This window comes from Tursiops truncatus, chromosome 18, assembly GCF_011762595.2.
Source record: "Tursiops truncatus isolate mTurTru1 chromosome 18, mTurTru1.mat.Y, whole genome shotgun sequence".
NCBI classification, from domain to species: Eukaryota; Metazoa; Chordata; class Mammalia; order Artiodactyla; family Delphinidae; genus Tursiops; species Tursiops truncatus.
In genome coordinates, this window is record NC_047051.1 from 9,410,929 (window position 1) to 9,430,438 (window position 19,510).

At 44.8% G+C, this 19,510-nt stretch overlaps 1 protein-coding gene and 1 long non-coding RNA gene across 9 annotated transcripts in view; one reads left to right on the forward strand and one right to left on the reverse strand.

Annotated features, from left to right (window-relative positions):
- The window catches only part of STARD13 (StAR related lipid transfer domain containing 13), a 221,572-nt gene that overhangs the window by 3,015 nt on the left and 199,047 nt on the right, over window positions 1–19,510 (reverse strand). For all 8 annotated transcript variants that reach the window (XM_073795036.1, XM_073795039.1, XM_019936762.3 and 5 more), the window contains 6 exons: window positions 18,256–18,415; window positions 10,349–10,547; window positions 5,337–5,547; window positions 4,629–4,743; window positions 3,555–3,776; window positions 2,577–2,794 (listed from right to left, as the gene is read on the reverse strand). In XM_073795036.1, coding sequence (XP_073651137.1) covers window positions 2,577–2,794; window positions 3,555–3,776; window positions 4,629–4,743; window positions 5,337–5,547; window positions 10,349–10,547; window positions 18,256–18,415 — 1,125 coding nt within the window. The remainder of the gene's footprint in view (window positions 1–2,576; window positions 2,795–3,554; window positions 3,777–4,628; window positions 4,744–5,336; window positions 5,548–10,348; window positions 10,548–18,255; window positions 18,416–19,510) is intronic.
- LOC141277021 (uncharacterized) lies at window positions 10,407–19,430 on the forward strand. The gene is made up of 3 exons (XR_012327579.1): window positions 10,407–10,562; window positions 12,047–12,317; window positions 19,306–19,430. It is a non-coding gene; the product is annotated as an uncharacterized lncRNA (long non-coding RNA).

Genomic DNA, 19,510 nt, shown 5'->3' on the forward strand with positions numbered 1-19,510 from the left:
AAAGGTCTACAGCCCAGGAGGAGAAACAGACCTACCAAGAGAACCCTAAAGCACCACGGAAAGTGCAGTGATATGGCTGTGCAAAGAGCGCTCTGAGATCACGCACAGGGGATGGCTTCCTGGAGGAGGCGGTGCTCAACTCAAGTCTGAAAGGATGCTTAGCTTGAAGAAAACTAGGTACATGGCAGACTACTAATTGCCTTCAAGTCCCTGAGTGGCTCTTGAGCAGGAGAAGAAATAAATACAGTTGATTTGCCTCCAGAAAGCAGAGATATGAAGGTATGTTTTAATTCAGTGCAGACAAGAGCCGTCTCACAGTGTGTACTCTTCAAAAATGGAATGGGCTATATGAGGGGTAGTGAGTTCACTGTTACTGGAGCTATTCAAACATGGGGGGGTGTACCACTTGGGAAGAGGTTGTAGATGGAAGTCAGGAATCATGAGAGCATCTCTGTAGCAACCATTTCTACCGTAGGATGTAGGTTTCATTATTATAATCTTAGTTATTTATGTTACAAATCCTATCCCCTTGCTTAGTTATCTCATCTCTAACTTCGTCCTGGCCTACCTCACCAGAAAGAGGAACTATAACCTAGAATTAGGGAATAAGCAAGCCCTACACAAATGCTTAGCAACTTCTCCATGGGTGTGACCATTCTCTTTTCATGCATAAGGCTGTGATTAATAACAAAGACTGAAAGTTGTACAGATTTCTGGGGATAAAATGGAAGAAGCTTCAATGAGTATCACTGGAAGCTCCTGAGGAGCTAGAGAAAGGGATAAAGTAAGACATGAACATGGTAATCCCAAGAGGAGACCAGCGCTAGCCTAGACAGGGAGATGCTCTGAAAACAGGAAGCGCCTCAGCCCTGGACTCCTCTTCCATACCTGTCACTTTCTACCTTTTGTATCATAATCACAAGGAATTCCTGCTGCAGGAAACACATCAGGTTCATTATTAATCCTCTTGGGTGCCGAGTTCTTCTCCCTCCCTCATGGTCCACCCACCTTCTTCTTCAAGTCTTGGATCAACTATCAATCAACACAGTGAGACTCTGTTCTGACCACTATATTTGAAATTCCACCCCTTCCTATCCCCCTAAGATAAGTAATCCTATCCCCCCTGCTTATTATTTATTGACTCTATTCCTATCCCCCTTGCTTATTAGTTATTGACTCTATCTCCCTAATAAAATATAAATCCCAAGAGAGCAGGGCTGTGGTCTGTTGTGCTCCCTGCAGTATCTCCGGAGCCTCCAACAGTGCCTGGCACGAGGCAGTGATGGAATGATACATGAGAAGTAGCAGGCGGGTGGCACTGCAGGGTGAGTGGAAGGAGGGCGGTTCCATGCACGGACTCCGGCCCTCAGCCTCCTGTAAGGGAGCGAAGAGGCAGGCTATGGCATGGCTCCATCCCCCCTGTGGCTGCCATCCTAGAACGATTTGATTTTCTGCTTGCAAGAGTGAAGGCGTACAGTTTAACTTCCACGAGGTGAGTCCCAATAACTGCAGTAATAAGCCACCCTTACAACGGCCCACATTCTCCACCAGGGTCCCAAGGTTGCTAAGATAAACACATATACTTAGGGAAAAAATGACCCTTAAAATTCAAGGTCCTAAGGACCAATTCCAAAGGCATAAATAGCCCATGTGAAAAATAACCTTTAGTTTGCCATAGAGACTACTTTAATAAAGAAACTATTTAAATTACACATTTGGGAATTTCACTAGTGATTCTTTTTATACTGCTAATATATGAGAAGAGACAGTATTCACCATCAGTTATCAATAAAAAAAGGATGTATTGATTTAATTATATTTTATGTGGGTTTGTTAGAATCCTCAGTCCCTCTTCTTTCTGATTCAGTACTGACTCACCAGCCCATGTACACAGCTCTGCTGTGCAACTTCCTATTGCTGGTTGAGCATCCCCCTCCAAACCCAGAGAGCAGGGGTCCGGAACTCAACCCAAAAATCCATTAGAGGTAATATTTCGACAGTAGACACCAGCCTCGCAAGCCCTGTCAGGCCCTGAAACCTTTCTGGACATCCAAGTGTCTCAGCACAGTTGGACCTTCAGGGCTCTGTCAAGGTTTCCATGCCTGGTAATGAGTTATGAGCAGCTGAAGTTATACAGAGGCATTTTGAAGTTTCACACACTCCAGATTGAGAGTCACACCACTGAAGACTTGCTTTCCCAGGGGGAGAAAGGCAAAATCAGGAGAAAAGCCAGCCAGGTTCAATCTGCATAATTTAGCAGAAAGTACAACTGGACAAACAGCAGTTTTTTTTGGGGACTCTGTTCTGAGGAAATGAACAATATTTATGGCTTAATAAACTGTATGCTCCGTAATGAAAGGGGCCATAAGAGAACCCAGCAGAGCTGTGAACTGGGTGAAAGAAGCAGGAAGTCGGGCATAAACACAGCAAAGTCAGTTTTCACTGAGAGAAATGAGGGCCGGCTGAGTGTTGCCAGTGGAGGGTGAACTTAGGTGGGAGGCCTCTGAAAGGCTTCAATCTGCAGCTCTTACCTGGCTTTTGGAGCAGAGCATCTTAAACCCCGGAGGCAGGCTTACCTGAGAACCAGGAAGTCTCTGGAAGGGTGAGGCGCCATGCTGTTCTGCACGTACTGATAGATTTCTGTTTGCTTGTCCAGGGTTTCCACCACCTTCCACTGCACGAAATCCTCATCCCACAGGTGACGCTCCCTCAGCACGCGATTCAAAACCACCGAGGGGGGCGCTTCCACCTCCACAGAAGCCTTCCACAGCTTCAGCGGATGCCCGTCTCCCACCTTGGGAAAGATACCAGCACATGCTGAAGAGGTTGCTGGTTCCAACACAACCTACCATCCTTCACTGGGTGTTCAAAAAACATCACTGAGTATGTAACTTGAAAGAGTGACTCTGAATACCTCAGGTTTAGAATTTTTAAATGTTTATCCTTAAGCTGAAAAAAGAATACTGATAATAAAAACGATAACCACCAACACACAGTGCTCCCTGTGTACCAGTCATTGTTCTGATTTTAAAACAGCCCTCCTCTGACAGTGGTCCTACTATTATGTGCATTATGCAAATAAGAAAACGGAGGCACAGAGAGGCGAGCGACTCGCCCAACGTCACACAGCTACGGGACATAGCCAGGCCTGGGCTCCAGCAGTCTGGCTCCACAGTCTGCAGTCTGATTATGTGCAAACAGACTCTAGAGTGGGTGGTTGACTGATTCCTGTGTGGTGAAGCCCTGGGAACAGAGTAGCCATTTTAAAAGCAAAACAGGGTTTCCCGGGTGGCGCAGTGGTTGAGAGTCCGCCTGCAGATGCAGGGGACGCGGGTTCGTGCCCCGATCCGGGAGGATCCCGCATGCCGCAGAGCGGCTGGGCCCGTGGGCCATGGCCGCTGGGCCTGTGCATCCGGAGCCTGTGCTCCGCAATGGGAGAGGCCACAACAGTGAGAGGCCCGCGTATCGCAAAAAAAAAAAAAAAAAAGCAAAACAAATCCCTGGTTGTAAGACTTGGCTCTTTGGGGGTAATTTTTTCCAAGACCTGGGATTACCTTTTTGAAAGCAAGATCTGTGTTGTCTGTGTTGGAACACGTGACCCATCCTTTGAACTTTTCCTTGGCTTCCTTCTGGAGGCCCTGGATGAGATGCTCCAGGTACGTGTGGAAAGTGGCCCCGCTCTCCTCCAGCTGGGCCCCCAGGTCTTCCAGAGTTGGGGGATGGATCTCAGCCTCCATATATGAGTTATGAGACTGGGCCACCATCTCAAGCGGGACCTGAACCGATGGATGCACAGAAGAGCGACACACTGAGCTACAGAAATGCTGAGACTGACAGAAAACAAAGTAGCAAAGCCAAAGACCACGGTACGGGCAAAGGGCTGAGTGCCGTGGGGCAAGAGATGTTTGTCTAAGATCAGTGAAGGGGGCGGGGGCGGGCTTCCTCAAGTCAGGAAACCCAAATCTGTTTGAGGCTATATTTATTATTCAAAACACCGCCATGACTTCCCATTCATTCTTTCCATTTTCCTTTGATTTTACTTATTATACATTTTTATTCACTTTGGCAAAACTTGGGCTCAGGAAACTTAAAGTGCACAGACTTAAGGGGAATGTCAAGCATGACTTAGAGGTGGCTTGACCTTTGTGGCACACTTTTCCCTTTTGCAAATGACAACTTTGCCCCAACAAGTATGCCGGAAGTCTAGTTCACTTAATCCTTTAGCGTATCTGTGGCTGTATTCATAAGCTGTTACTGATCCTGAGTTCACAGCGATTGTTCAGTATCACACATTCTCACACGCACACTGAATCTAATCAAGTCCCGAGGTTACATCAAATATACCGTACTTGGCTGGCTGGCCTGGGACCTGGCACCTGAAGTTGATGCAACTGTTCATAAAATCCATCATCATGGTAAACCCAAGTGTCTTTAACTGTCAAAGCCTCAACTATTCAATATATAAGCTCACTCCTCACATTTCTAGGAGGCAAAGACCAGACCTATCGAGTGTACCATTGTCATAAAATCAGGAAAAAACAGAAATAAGCCATAAATGCAGCAACCATTCCAAGCGTCTTACCGAGTTCCAAGAGCTATAAGGAAGGCAGTTGGAGCCTTTCACTTACCTCAAAAAGTCTGTCGCATTCCATGATCATGTGGGCCAGCCCTTGAGCTGCGGCCAGATTCTCACTGAGGTCCTTTTGATCTGGCTTCCCGGAGGCATATTTCTTCTGGATGACTCTGTAATTGAGGGGGAGAGTCTTCAGCGGATCCCAAACCCAAGAGCTTTTCACAGTACACAAGCTCATCCCTTTGTCATGTCTTCATGCCTAGATGTCACCCAGATCCCATACTTTCTCATTTCCAAATAGAAACAGTGACTACACATCTTAGATATCCTGAGTCAGGCTAAGAGTTTGACAGTTCATAATGGAAAACCTTGGAATAATACACGGGCAGGAATAACTGTTGGGGGAGAAATTGATCTGTTTTTCCCAAGTTTGAAACTACTTCACTGCAAGCTGCCCGTGCTTGGGCCTTAAATCTAGCCTTTTAAAATTGAAGATTGTAAAATACTACTGTGTCCTTTTTCCCTCCTTCCCACTAACACACGCAAAACAAAACAAAACTCCAGGCTTTCGGGATCACAAAGGACACTGTGCTACTTTGACAGTTCCCTGACGCTGAGCCACACGAATTATGTTCCTCCAAACATTTTCTGATTATGAATGAAGTGCTGACAAATCCGCAACTTGCAATACAGCGCGAGTTTTTTTAAGTAGCCGTGGGGAATACCTGGTTTAGCATTAGCGTTCTTGCTGAGGAAAACCCACCTGGGGGAGCTTTCCTTCTTCAGTAAATTCAGATGGAAGAGGGAGGGGGCCAGACACACAGCCAGGTTCATGGGCGTCATCTGATTCTCCTCCACCGCATGGACCACGTCGTTGAGGAAGCACAGCAGCGTCTGCAACACCTCCCTGCTCTCGTCGGCCAGCAGCAGGATGGCCGCCTGCACTGCCTGCAGCTGCTGCTCTTTGGGGACGTCTGCAGAAAAAGCGGTGCCGGGAGTTAGAGGAACAGCCGCGGAAGGAGCCAGGGGGACGGGGAGCGAGCGCTACCTTCCTGCGAACACACTCCGGGTCACTGTCAGCATCAGCAGTGACATGACAACAGCTAAGGGCGTGGAGCTGCCCCAGGTGGTGAGAAGCTTGACGAGCTGCCGTCGGAACCCCACAGTCTCACTCCAGAACCCACAGTCTTCACAACGAGGCTGGACATGCAAAGGAACACCCTGCGCTGGCTTTTCATACTCTTGGAGCAATCCGCCTCCTCACCTACCTGTTTCAAACCTCTTGCCCACCCTCCCTCCCACCCCACCTCCAGCTCGCGAAGCATCCCCCAGGACGCCCAGGGCTTGGGGAAGAGGAACCAGGCCCCCCCCTTCTCGGGCCCATTCCCCATCTGGGCGGTGATAGGGGTGATGGGCACTGGTCAGCAGGCTTGAAAGGGAATCGGCCTGAACAGTATGAGGTAACTAAAAGGAAAAGGTATAGAAAAATGGGTGCTCCGTGCTGCATTCTGCTGCCCCCTGGCTGTGTTTGTTAATGATCTGTGAGGCCTGACTCGCCACCCTTATTCCTCTCTCTCTGAAAGACACCGTCAGGAGCTCACGTGGGCTAACACGGTTGTCTTTCCTACAATACCAGGTTCTAGAGCGGGTGTCTGCAGCAGGTGTCTGTGCTCCAAAGGGGGGTGGGAAGAAACTTGGGATTTCCACTGGTGTTTGTTTTCTCTCATGCTTTGAAAATACTGATGGGATGTGTCTTGTGATAGGCACAGTATATTATAGTATATCATGATATATTTATATTATTGAAAATATGTTAAGTATACATGCTCAGATAGCTCCTACTGGCAGGGGTGCCTGATAAAAAAAATGTGGAGCCTGCTGCTCGGGGGGCGGGGGGGGGGTGCTGTGGCGTGCCTTCTGCCCAGGTCCTGCCCCTCTCCATCATCGGCCCTCCCAGGGCGGGGCACACTGCGGGCCCCAGTCACCCGGCAAATGCGAGTCTCTGGAAGAGCCTGACCATGGGTTGGACATTCTGGAACCCACCCCCACCCCTACCACGTCCACTGTGAACTGGCACAAGACAGACCTGGGTTTGATAGAGGAGAGCCATTCTGTTCACATTATACAGAAACCTTTTTCCTTTTTCTTGCTTGTGCTGAAGCAGAAGCAGATACTCCTAATGACCTCAGGCTTGTCACTGAAGTGTTATAAATTCAGCTGGAGCCCTTGAACTGCCTTTAAATAAGCTGCTTTAGGTAAGATGTCCAGTGCATGCATTGTTTAGCTTTAGGTTGCCAACCTTCTCTTCTGTGCCAAAATTTTTGAAGAGTCATCTGTCATGGCTACAGGTTGTCCCAGCTTCCTTCTACTCACTCGTTTCTTTATCCCTCAGAAACTACCTTCTGTCATTATTTTCTACTAAAGGTGCCTGCAAAGGTCAACTATCAATCCCTAAATTCAGCCTTCATATCGGATCCTAGCCTCTTTGACCTTTTTTGTGGCACAGGCACTCCTGTGGTTCCTGCCTCTTTCCTGGCTCTCAGAAGACTGTTCTAGATCTGGATTTCTAGGTGCTGATAACTGGTGTCCACACAGATGGCCAGCAGCACTTCAGACTGCACGTCCAGGCTCCTCCCTGCCCCCAGATCAGCTCCCCTCCCCCTTTTCCTTTCTGAATGCTCTTTAAAACTACAGGGTCGTCTTTGATCCCTGCCTCCTTCTCTCTCCTGTAGACCGTGGGCCTCACATGTGTTCATTATCCATCCAACACTCTAATTAATCATCTGATGAAAGTCCAAGAAGTAACAGAGCTACAGTTGGACCTGCTCTGGAGAACAGAGGAGGAACTGTCCCTCTCTTCTCCACAGCCCTTTGGAAACAGACTCCAGAGTCTATCCCTAGAACATCTTTATTTCTAGTCTTGCTGCTGGAGGTCCCCACAGGTAACCCAGAGCCTCAATTAATGTGCTGGCTCCCTAACCCTCCATTCTCGTCCTGTCCAGTACCTCTCGTTCACCACTTCCAGATTCATGGGTCAAATAAGCAGTTCCAATGGACATGCACCCTGTGGCACAAGCCTGGCTGCCTGTGAAATACCTACTCTCTCCTCCTTTCTCTGTAAGAAAACCCACATTCTGTTCAGGACTGGGCTGTAATGTGCTCAGCGAAGTTGGGCCCCTCCCTCAAAATCACGGGATAACCATGTTGGCCTAGACCAAAAATGGTAATGCCATTCCTCTTCCCAGTGATTGATTTAGGGGAGAAAAGTGTAAAATTTCTGGTCTATGGGACCAAGATAAATGCTAGGTAGGCATTTCTGTAAATTTATCTCCCTGATAAAAAGAGACATATGGGGCTTCCCTGGTGGCGCAGCGGCTGGGAGTCCGCCTGCTGATGCAGGGGACACGGGTTCGTGCCCTGGTCCGGGAGGATCCCACATGCCGCGGAGTGGCTGCGCCCGTGAGCCATGGCCGCTGAGCCTGCGTGTCCGGAGCCTGTGCTCCACAACGGGAGAGACCACAACAGTGCGAGGCCCGCGTACCGCCAAAAAAAAAAGAGACATATGCCCAAGGAGAATCCTTCTGCCTGCCTCTTGCCTTTGGATGTGATTTGGGGAAGACATGATAAAGATGAGTGGTGGCCGTCATATTGTGACCTTAAGGGGATGACAAGAGATGCTGACCTCAGCCATGGTGTCACTGAATTAACCAACTCTGGAATTATTAAAGTCCAGATTTCTTGTCGTGTGCGATTATATAATGTCTTTATTATTTAAACCACTGTTTGTTGGATTTTGGGTTCTGTGTTTACAGCTGAGAGCACCGTAACTGGTAGCTCCCTCAACACCACCCAAGGGGTCCCCGCAGTGATTAATGAATCAAATATGAACTCTTTGCTCTAATATTCAGTGCCCTTCCTGGGTACAGTCCCAGTCTAATTTTTGGAGTCATTTGATGCTGCACTGGACAGTTACCCTTCCTTGCCAGCCAGACAGAAATCCTGTAATCTCCTGACACATGAGCTATTTACTTCACTCAGCATGTGTTCCTCACGTGTCTCAACCTTCAGTTGTCACTGCTCTACCAAGTCCTTGTTCTTCATCTCAACCCCCTTGGGTGCTCTTTGTAACCTTATCATGGGATTTCTCCAGTCTTGCTGTTTTGCAGTTATTTATGTACATGTCTTGTCTCCCTCAACTGTAAGATGCTTAAGAGCAGAGTTAAGTCTTACCCATCCATATGCTCTGCAGTGCTCAGCATAGTGCCCTGAACATAAGCAGAACTCAGTAAATATTTGCTCAGCTAAAATAAGCCCTGCTTTGACCTGTTTTATTTTGCTTGTGAGTCTCACAAAGGGCTAAAAGCATTTATCTCTTGGAAATAATCTGACTTTAACCTTAGACTAGTGTCAACCATAACCTGAGAACTGATTAAATGTAAAGACTCATATATGCTACATCCAAACCGTAAGGGAGGTTTAACTGAAAAATGCAGCTCAACCTCTTACAGCAGAAACATCATGAATTCCCTGTATTTAGCCTCCAGCAACATGTATCACTAGTTTTAACTTAACCTATTCACTCTGACAAAATAATATTTATTTAGTGGGTCACCACTTTATCCTGTTTTTACAAGTGGTACTTGTTATAATCCTTTTCGAATTTCCAATATTATAAACTCCTGAAACACATTTAGTACAGAATTCTCAACAGCAAGAATCTTTTTCAAGTTGGATCAATTCCATGTCAAGGTCCACTTCATGTATATGTTGCTAAAAACTCAAAAGTCCACAGGCCAAGTGTTTTTTTCCTAAAGAATTGAGGCTTGGACCATTAAATACTTACAGTTAACTGTTGAACAACACGGTTTGACCTGTATGGGTTCACTTAACAGGCAAATTTTTTTTTTTTCCAATAAATACACAGTCGGCTCTCCCCATACTTGGGTCCTGAATCTGCAGACTCAGTGACCTGTGAATCCTGTACTATGTTTATGATCGTGGTTGTCTGGATCCTCGGATGCCCAACCGAGGATACAGAAAACCGACTATGGGACTTTAGCATCCTCGGTGGGTCCCGGAAGGAATCCCACAAGGATACTGAGGGACAACTGTATAACCATAACAGTGCAGCTAGAAAAGAGCCACGTGTTCATTTCTAATACCATCCCCTACTTTGCAACTATCTTTAGCAGGATATGTTGTTAAATCAATACTTGCTTTTCTCAATGATTAATTATAGGGGTTTTGCTGAGAATTATCAACTTCACATCACTTAAAAAGTTCTAAGTGAAAATATAAATTAGTTGAATTAAGCTTAAGCCTTGATTTGGTTTGCTTACTTTTCAACAATTAAAGTACATTGCATTAAAATACATTTCCTTTTATTTCTAGTCATTTTAACACATTTGGATTTCATATATCCCAAGGAAATGCTTTCTTTTTAAAAACACCTATATATAAAATAAATTCTATTGTTACCTTTTCATTTTAAATTTATTAAAAGTACATTGAAAGTTAGTTTTTATATCCTACATAAAACCCTATTGAGCAGGAAGATTTTGATGTCAAAAACGTATTTTCAAATGCATAAAATATAGCCTGGAGATTTCCATATTGAAGTGTGAACAAAGTTTACTTCCAGAGAGGAAGGTAGAATCATAACTTTTATATACTTCTTCATGCATTACTTGTACAATTAAAATTCAATCTACAGAATTTTGTTTTTTAGGAGGATGAATGCACTTGAGAACACTGATCTACCTTGTTCCCACTTACACTGATAGATGTGGAGGAAGGTCTCGCTGAGCTTGTTGGTGAAAAGAGGCTCAGGAAGGTCCCGGAAGAACTGCTTCACCATATCCGCCACGTCGTAAGCGGATTGGTCGTCATAGCTGACGTTCTCAGGAAAGCTCTCGTTCATTTGACGTAAGGCATGGATTCGAGACTTCACGCCTGATTTTCGAAAAAGACCCACCTGAAACAAGACACAGTGAGTGTTAGTGAGGCCGCCTTTACCCCAGACATTTTCTTCCTACTGCAAGCACGCTGACGGAGATGAGAAGGCAATAGGACCAGGACTCGATGACTTGGAATTGCATCCAAACTAGTATATTGTAAATTACTAACTTAGCTACTTCGGGCAGTAGCTGAACACTGACTTCCTCTCCCATGAAATGAAAATAAGAATAATAGCCCACCTTACAGGGCTCCTGACAAAATATACGTGATTGTGCTTTGTGACTTGTCAAGTCTTACAACATGGTAGACGTTATTTTTTTATTCATTTATTTAACAAGTAATGATTAAATACCCCCTATATATCAGGCATACTTATATCTTCTAAGAGTCATTAGTGAGCAGGTCAGACAAAATTCCCTACCTTCTGGTGTGTATACTTTAGTGGGGGTTTTGAGAAACTTCTGTCAATGGAAGGTTTGGTGGATCCCAGATAGGTAACCATATCCAGTGCCCCTTTGAGGGAGAGGTTTATAGGGAATATGCTCATGAAACAAAATATCGTTCAGCACATATTTTGATTGACAGGTCTTATATGCTTTTCCTTCTTCAGAATCCTTGTAACATATGCTTCTCATATGATGCACTTACTACTCTACCTGGTTAGCTATTATGTGTAGAAGCTATGGCTGTATTGAGAATGATTCCTAAATGGCTTTTCTTCAGACTTCAAGACACTGTATTATGCCTTTTTCATCCTTAGGGCTTAGACTCCTCCTCTGCTTGATAAATGAATGGAGCAATAAGCTACCGTGGGGATAATGCCCCTAACAGGAACAAGCCAGGGGGAGCAGAGCCTGATGAGGATGGAGGTTCCTGCAGTGGTTTCCAAGTTATGCTGTAGGCTCTCCCCAAGTGGACCTGCTGTCACCCCAAAAGAACTGAGCTTCTTTGGGAGCCCAGGCTTATGGTGAATTCGTACATCTACTATTTTTAAATGCCTATAGGCACTGAGTTTCTCAAAACTGGTTCTTCAACCCTCAGTCTCCACTCTTCACTCCCCAAGGGCTCACTGGTTGGCCCACTTCCACATTCCCAGTGGTCAGAGAGGTGGGCAGCGGCCTCCAGTCAGCGCTGCTCTCCCTCCTTATTCCTGGAGAGACATGCCAGGTTGTCTCACTGGCTGCTCTGTGTGCCAGGCCGGCCTCGACCCAAGCTCAGGGGTCTGAAGCGAGCTCTCTTGGTTGCTGCTATAAACAGAGAGCAGCGCCAATTCTTTTAAACTGCGTAACAGCAAGGGAAGAATTCCAAGCAATTAGAGAATACTCAGGTTTTTGTATACGTCAGCTGAATGGATCGCAGGGGCAATTATACACCGCTACTTTTTGTGGCAATAAAGACAGAATTCTTAGTAATACTTCTTGGCATTCCAAGGCTTACCACCCTAATTTCACAGAACAGGATATTAAGGCATAGTGTCACTTAAAATATTAATTGCTTTCTTTTTTATTCTTAAAGTTTGGAATGTCTAGAAAATGCAAAACATTGCCAAGAAGAATCTAAAGAGCATTTCTCTTCCTCTGGCAACTACTCCAAGTTTCATCAAAGGGCATGAGAAGAAAGCATGTCCTGTCAAAAGAAAAGTTCAAGATGTCAAATGAGTGATTATCGAAGTGAGATCCAGCCTTGATGTGTTTACATCTCAACTCTTCGGATTCTGGAAGGAGGCCTGGGACCGTGCCTCAGGGCTGTGCTGCGCGGGAGTTCTCAGAAGCCAAGTGCCCCAGAGGTGAATTCCTCAGTGTGACTCACAGTTATCCTCCTGTGAGTTGGTATTATTCCATTTGAGAATTCCTGTTATTATTATGTTTTAATGGTAGAGAAATATTGATCGGATTCTATAAAAAGAATAAAGCAGACAAGTGTTTGTGAGGACATTGCAGAACGAGATTCCTCTTTTGTCCTCTGTGTCTTGCTGGCTTTGATTCTGGGTGCACAGTGACGTGCAGGTATACACACATCCCAGTGATGTTTTCTTTGTATTGTTTTGTTTCCAAGTTTCTTTCTAGTTTCAGCAAATATTGTGATTTTAATTATTTTAGACATGTCTGGAGCTCTCCAGCTGCGGGCTCCGAGCTGCTTGTTCTGACTTAGATCTCACAGGATGTCCAGAGGGTTGTCAGGTATTTATTTGTTCTGCCTCAATTTCTGACAATAACCTTCCCGTCCCACCCTTATCATCCAAGGGACGTGGGAAATATCTGTGGGTTCTGGGGATTTTTGTTGGAAGCACCAAAGGAAAGTTTTTTTCCTAAGCCTAATAAAGTAAAGGTGGTCTGAAATCAGACTCCAGATGTTGGAGTGGAGGATGGCGGAAGGGAAAGATGGTAAGGGCGCCTGTCTTCAAAGATGTCACTGAGCTGATGTAAGAACTAACCCTGGAACTGTCCTGCTTCCTGCCTTCTTGTCATGTGACCGTGGGAATTTTCTATAGTTTAAGCCATTTGGGGGCAGGGCTTCTGGTCCCTGGAGTGAAAAACTCCCTGGGCGTGGTAAATAGAAGCTTCCTCTAGTGATGTAGAGGTCCTGGAACCAGAGAGAAGAGCTTCTCCTAGCCATCATCATAGAGCAACCAGGGGTGTTGGCCCATGGAGTTGGCAACCATCATTTCTTCTGCAAAAAGCTTTCAGAGCAGTGATAAAATATGCATTTTTGGCTAATTTTTTTGTTTTTTCTAAGTAAAAAGTGGAGGACCAAAGAAACCACTTTAAAATGGCTTTCTTCTAAGGGCACCCTTGTCATCATAGCCAATGGGAGGCAACTCCGGACCCTTCAGCTTCATTACGAGGAGGACCCAAGATGTGTGAAATGTCTTTCATTTGCTTCCGTGTCTGTCACTGGTGGGCGGGTGACCTGGGTAGACACACGGGGACCCACACTTGGTTTAACGTTCTGCGGTCACCGTTTTGAAATTCTTCATAATTTATTTGCACTTTCGTTTTGCACAAGGCCCCACAAATTACACAGCAGGGCCTGCTCTCATGTACCTCGAAAGCACGGCTCTAAGACTCTCTTAAAAGGTAAGAATAGAGGTCAGCAATGCGAAATCCATTTTTTAAGCTTTTCTCTTGCACATAATCTCTCATTTTAAAGATAAAAGGATGAACAATGAGTGTTGCTCTGATCTAGTTTTACTTTCCTCTCTCTTTAGTCTTCTACCCAAAAACTCAGCTGTGAGAAAGCAAGGACTCAAAGTGTAATTTAAACAGATAGGCTCTGGAACATCACTTATCTTACCCGAGGTAGGCAGCAGGGAGGGTGATGAACAGGCGGCAGGTCGAGGACACTTGTACTGAGTATGAAGTGTCTTCCCAGCATAATTGGGCTTTTAAAACTTACTGCTCCATTAGAAGGAGAGCCTGGGCATGAGTGCTGCATTAGAACTCAAATTTCATCTAAATAATATTAAATCTCCTACTTGGCATCCTGTTTATGCTAATCCTTGCAGCACTTAATGATGTTTGTCAGGACTTGCATTTCCTCTTCTTTAGGGATGTGCTCCACTAATGAAGAAAAGTTGCTTTTATTGAGAGAGAGAGAGAGGTTCCTAAGAACAGTATGTGGTGGGTTCTTATTTGGAGCACCGCAGGTTTAGCCACTCTCTGCCGTGACTTCATATTCATCAGGGGCTGGGTATAACCTGTCCTTCTGTGCAGTTGATGTAGGGCAGAAATAAAGCTCAGCCACAAAGCCCGCTCGTCTCACAAACTGCTGCGTCTGAATACAAATGGTTCAGAACCGAAGGCCAAACTCCCTATTTCATCTCCAGCCAGCTGCCAGGGCAAAAATGGATACACTGTGTTTCCTCATGTGGAAGCTGTTCTGCACTTGGGGGTGCAGGTGGAACGGTGGTCTTGTTTCAGGACCCTGTAGGGCTGACGTCAGCTGTTTGCGATGAATGTTTGAGAAGAATGTGTAGCATGAGGGAGAGAAGCTGAGCTTAGTGCAGGAAGCCCCCCTCCTTGGGATGAGGGGCTGAGCCTTGGGGCAGTCTTGCATGGTGGTTCGAGGGGACCATGTAGAGGCAGGCAGGCAGCAGAGAAGCCAGTTAAGGGGGGTTTAGAGGAAGAGTATTCTGAGACCCTCTGGTCTTGCACGGCCGGGGGGCTGAGATCTCAAGAGCCTGTGTAGACCTGAGTCTTCCTTTCAGAGGAGGTGCGGTTGGCGAAGGAAGGACCCTCATCTCGTGTGTGTCCGCTCCTTCCTTGTGACTCTTGTCCTTCCTCTTTCTTTTCTGATTCATTGGCTTTTATTTGCTCGAGTTTGCTCTTAAATCTCTAAAACAGTCTTCCTCCTGAGCCTGGTTTTCTTCGATTCTTATTATGTTTCTCTAGTTTCCCCTTGTCCCTTCCTATGACCACCTTCCTTCTTCACAGGGACCAGAGGGGGGCTCTGTGTGCTGCCCACACTGTGTGCTGATGAAGGGGAGGGACATACAAGGTGGGGGCCCTGCTGGTGTTGGGTACCCCATAAGGGGAGGAACTGGATTCCACGAAAGTCCCTTTGACATCTTGAGGACTTTTTCTTTTGACGGATACAAGAGAAGGGTTGCCTTGTTCATTGCGGTTACATTTAGAATCAGTATTTATGTCTATGAAATGAGTCTTTTTTCTTATAAAGCTTTGCCAGCATACTGTTTTTCAGTGTGGCGTTCTTCCAGATTTAAAAAAAAAAAAATAGTTATAGGCCTGAAATGGAGGCTGGGAATAAGCCAGTGAGTAGAGATTGAGCGGGTTTCGGTGCCACTGTCCTTCTCTCTGTTCATATGACTTTGTCTTCAAACAGGACACTGGGCCCAGTAACAGTAGTGATGCCGGTGATATTCATTATTCAGAATCTGCAGGGGGCGGGATTGGTTTCCATTCTACATAAAGACTATGCGGGGAGTAGAGTGGTGGTATTACAATGCATTCATACCCAATCTTGTTCGAGAAAGAATTCAAGGTGACTTACAGTGATCTATAAAGTACAGTAAGACGCAATTAAAGATAATAGACGAGAGGACTAGAGCAAAAGGAAAATAAAGATAGAAAAGGTTAGCAGGAAGTAGGAATGAGGTTCACACACAAAATTCATGCCCCCAAATTATATATATTTACTACAGGCAGAACATGCATTTGGCTTCAATAATTCTAGCAGCCAGTGTAGAGAGGAAAACATATCCAGCTGAATGAGTCTGGTGAACCTCATATAAATACAGACCAGTTATCTAAAAACAACCATCTTTTCAGGTGCTGGGGCCAGAGAAAAAAATTCTTTCATTCTTACAGAAAACACACCACATGATATAATGATCAACATCAACACAATCCTGAGAGTGAATTCATCAATGAGTTGTTTCGGGCCACTTTTCAGAGTGTCCCTCAATGCTAGAGATGGCATCACCCCAAAGTCCACTGGGACAAGCAATTCTAACAGGTGGTAGCAAAGTGCACTTGTTAAAAACTTGGACTCTGCAGATACATCTTCAAGCAAGTGTTGGCTCCACCATTGCCTCCTAGGGGCTAACCCTGCCCAGGGTGGATATGGGATTAAATGAGGCAATGCTTACAGGATACTTAATATGATCCCTGAAACATGCTGGGCACGCAAGAAAGGTTACTATTATTGAATGAATGGCACAGATGGCCTGCATTTACTTTAAGCATTCCTGAACAAACACTGTTTTCTCTGAGTAGAGCTTTTGCTGATAAGCATCAGCTAGCTGGCTATCCATTAGAATGTTTGGAACAGAATATTTTCTATGCTTGGTAAAAGGCAGAGCCGAACACTCTAAGGGAACCGGCCAAGAGGGGAGATGAGTCTTACACACCCTTAGGAAAACTGAGAAGCTTGGAAAAACATGTGTCCGAATAACAGGCTACTCTCCACAAAATACAGTCTTGGGTCTGCACTAATCAACCAGTAAAAGTACAACTGAAGCCACGAAGTCCTATGCCAGAGGGCGTGGTTGCAGTACTCGCAGGGCTGCAGAAGAGAGTGATTAGAGTGGGCGTTTCCAAGTATTCACTTGAGCCCACCTCCCCAAAAAGTTTCCTCAGTAAAACACCCACAGACCCTCTACCTTTGATGAAGGTGTGCTTTTGATAAAAACTCTAAAATGAAAAAAACCCCAAATCTAACACTTAACAAACCAGATTCAATGGATTGCTCTACTGGGATGTTATTCACAAGTCAGTTAATATTGGGGCATCTGCCAAAGATGAGCACCATTAGCTTTAGACAAGTGGTCCTACCGCCCTTCTTTCTGGGAAACAACAGGCAAGCCATCCAGGCCATTTCTCGAACAAAGCAGCCATCACCACCACAACAGGAACAGCAACCACTGTTACCCTCACTATAACATCTAAATATGAAAAAATGTAGGCATGGGTATTACCTAGATTAGGAGTGGGAAGGGAGAATGGAATAATGCATTTAGTTCAATCAGCAATGGCATCGAATGAAGAAGTTACTCTCATTCTTACTGAAAACTGGTATTGGATTCATTAAGAGACCATCTTGATTCTTAGCGTGATCTCAGCATTGGGGTAGAGACAAGCATCAGTTCATGAATTCATGTAGCTCAGCTCATTCCTGTCCGCTGAGCCCAAGGCCAAGGGAAAATCAATGAGAAGTGCAAATAATCTTAGGTTGGCACAGATTATTCACAGGGCATTACAGAGTATGATGAACAAAAGCCATTATAGAATAGTTGCCTGAAAATACCCCCACTACTCAAGGCTGTAATTTATCAAGCAGAATTTCATTTTGGACCGAATGTCTAACAGAGAAACTAATGAGTGTTAATTCCAAGGAGCAAAGGCTTGGCCTGGTTAATTATAGGATGGGTTGCTTTCTGGGCCAATCAGAGTCCACCATTGTGATGCCCCCCACAGTCCTGGAGACAAAAATGATCTCCAAGACTTTTGTTTAGCTTGAGCTTTTTAATCAACTCCACAAGATGAGGGAATATTTAATTTAGCTGATATTATTTTCATATTTTTAAAAGATTTTTTGATGTGGACCCTGTTTAAAGTCTTTATTGAATTTATTACAATATTGCTTCTGTTTTATGTTTTGGTTTTTTGGCCCTGAGGCATGTGGGATCTTAGCTTCCTGACCAGGGATTGAACCCACATCCCCTGCATTGGAAGGCGAAGTCTTAACCACTGTACCGCCAGGGAAGTCCCTATTTTCCTATTTTACTTGCACATTTAAAAAATAAATAAATAAATTTTTTGAAAGATATAAATAAATTTGTCATGGTGCTGCTTCAAAAAAAATTTAATAAAGGGAGATATAAAGACCTAATTCTGGTTTTAAAAAAAAAGACAAAGAGGGATAACAGAATGCTGTGAAATTAATGGTGGCACTGAGACCATAATTAAAAGGAAATGCAGTAGACAGCTTTACTCTCAGTTTCGGGGGAACACAAATTAGCCATCACGGGTACAAATGATTCACATTAGCTTTCTGCAGTCACTCCAGGGTGTCCTTCAAGTTGCCAGTGAGGAAACATCCTCACACAGCTTGACAAGGATGTCACCTGGTCAGATTAAATACTGACCTACAAAGATCACAAGGCCTTTTATTTTGGAGAGGCATGTCTTGTCTGATCCTGGACAGATCTGGCTCTGCCTGGCACTCCGTACAGCCCAGGCTGTGCTTGGGATTTACGACCCTACCTGATCGAGGCAGTTGCTGCGTAGATACCTCAGGGCTTGCTGGATACTCTGTGGCAGGGGCTGTCCCGTTCTCTGGACATGAACGATGAGAGGAATGCCAAAGACTGTCTTGTCTCTGTAATCAGGAACTTTCATCCTCTTCATGAACTTTGGAACTGCCCTAGAATTCACAGAAAGCAGGTCATGCACGCCTCGTGGAGCACACTGTGGGGACAGGCTGTGAGAGCAAGAGGGAAGCCAAGCTTTTGTTGGCATATTGGACAAGCACGGGGGGATTCAACGTTTCTCTCTTAATTACTCACATTACATGGAAGGACTGTGTGTGCCCCGTGCCTCTGTTAGACCTCTACTATTAAACAGCGTGACTCACGTTAGCAGAATGGATTTATGGCCCTGCTTTCAAATCAAGTGCTCGACTTTCCAGTTTAATGGTGATAGACACACTTCTCGAGTGATAAACACTTAAACGTCCCCAACAAGACATAACAAAACAAATTAAAAAATACATCAAGAAGAAGAAATCTGGTTGGGGTTGGGGGAGAAAGACGGGGAGAGAAGATAAATCACATTTCTAGACTATATCCTTACTTTTCTAAAACCAGTTGTACCTTTTAAAGGAAATTTTAATACACAAGCATATATTGACTTAACCACGCAATTTATAACTTTCTAAAATATTTTTATAAAAGCATTGCCGATTCTTCTATATGACAATTAACAACACATTTTATTTTTTTCCAAATCCACCAAATCATCTAAAATAGGTCCACATTCAAGTTCCAACATATGCTTTTGTCAATTCCTTATTCCAAAGGTTTCCTGCATATCGTTGTTTTCATTTGCCAGTGAAATAAAAGCAGAACTGCATTTGAAGAGTTCAGTGCTCTTCGAATGAAGCAGTGCTGTAAGTGTTGAGCTCTGCATTGGGCCAGAAGGTGCAAGAAACAGATGTTTCTTTGCAAACTGCCAAAATTACTTGATGGCAAGTTTATTTTTAATGTCTCTGTTCACAACTAATTACTCTTTACTTGTCCTTTTTTCTTCTTGGAGCCTGACTGCCTTCCCTGGAAACTGACAGAGAGCTACAAATAAAACAATGCTTCCTGCAGGCTACATCACATCGAAGCTTTGGATCGAAGCTTTGGCAGCCCAGAGGCGGGCAGTTAGGCAGAACTCTGGGCATTATTTTCAGGAGATTGGCAGTGAAGGCAATGAACGGATTCTTCAGAAATCAGAAAGTAAATACTGAAGTGTT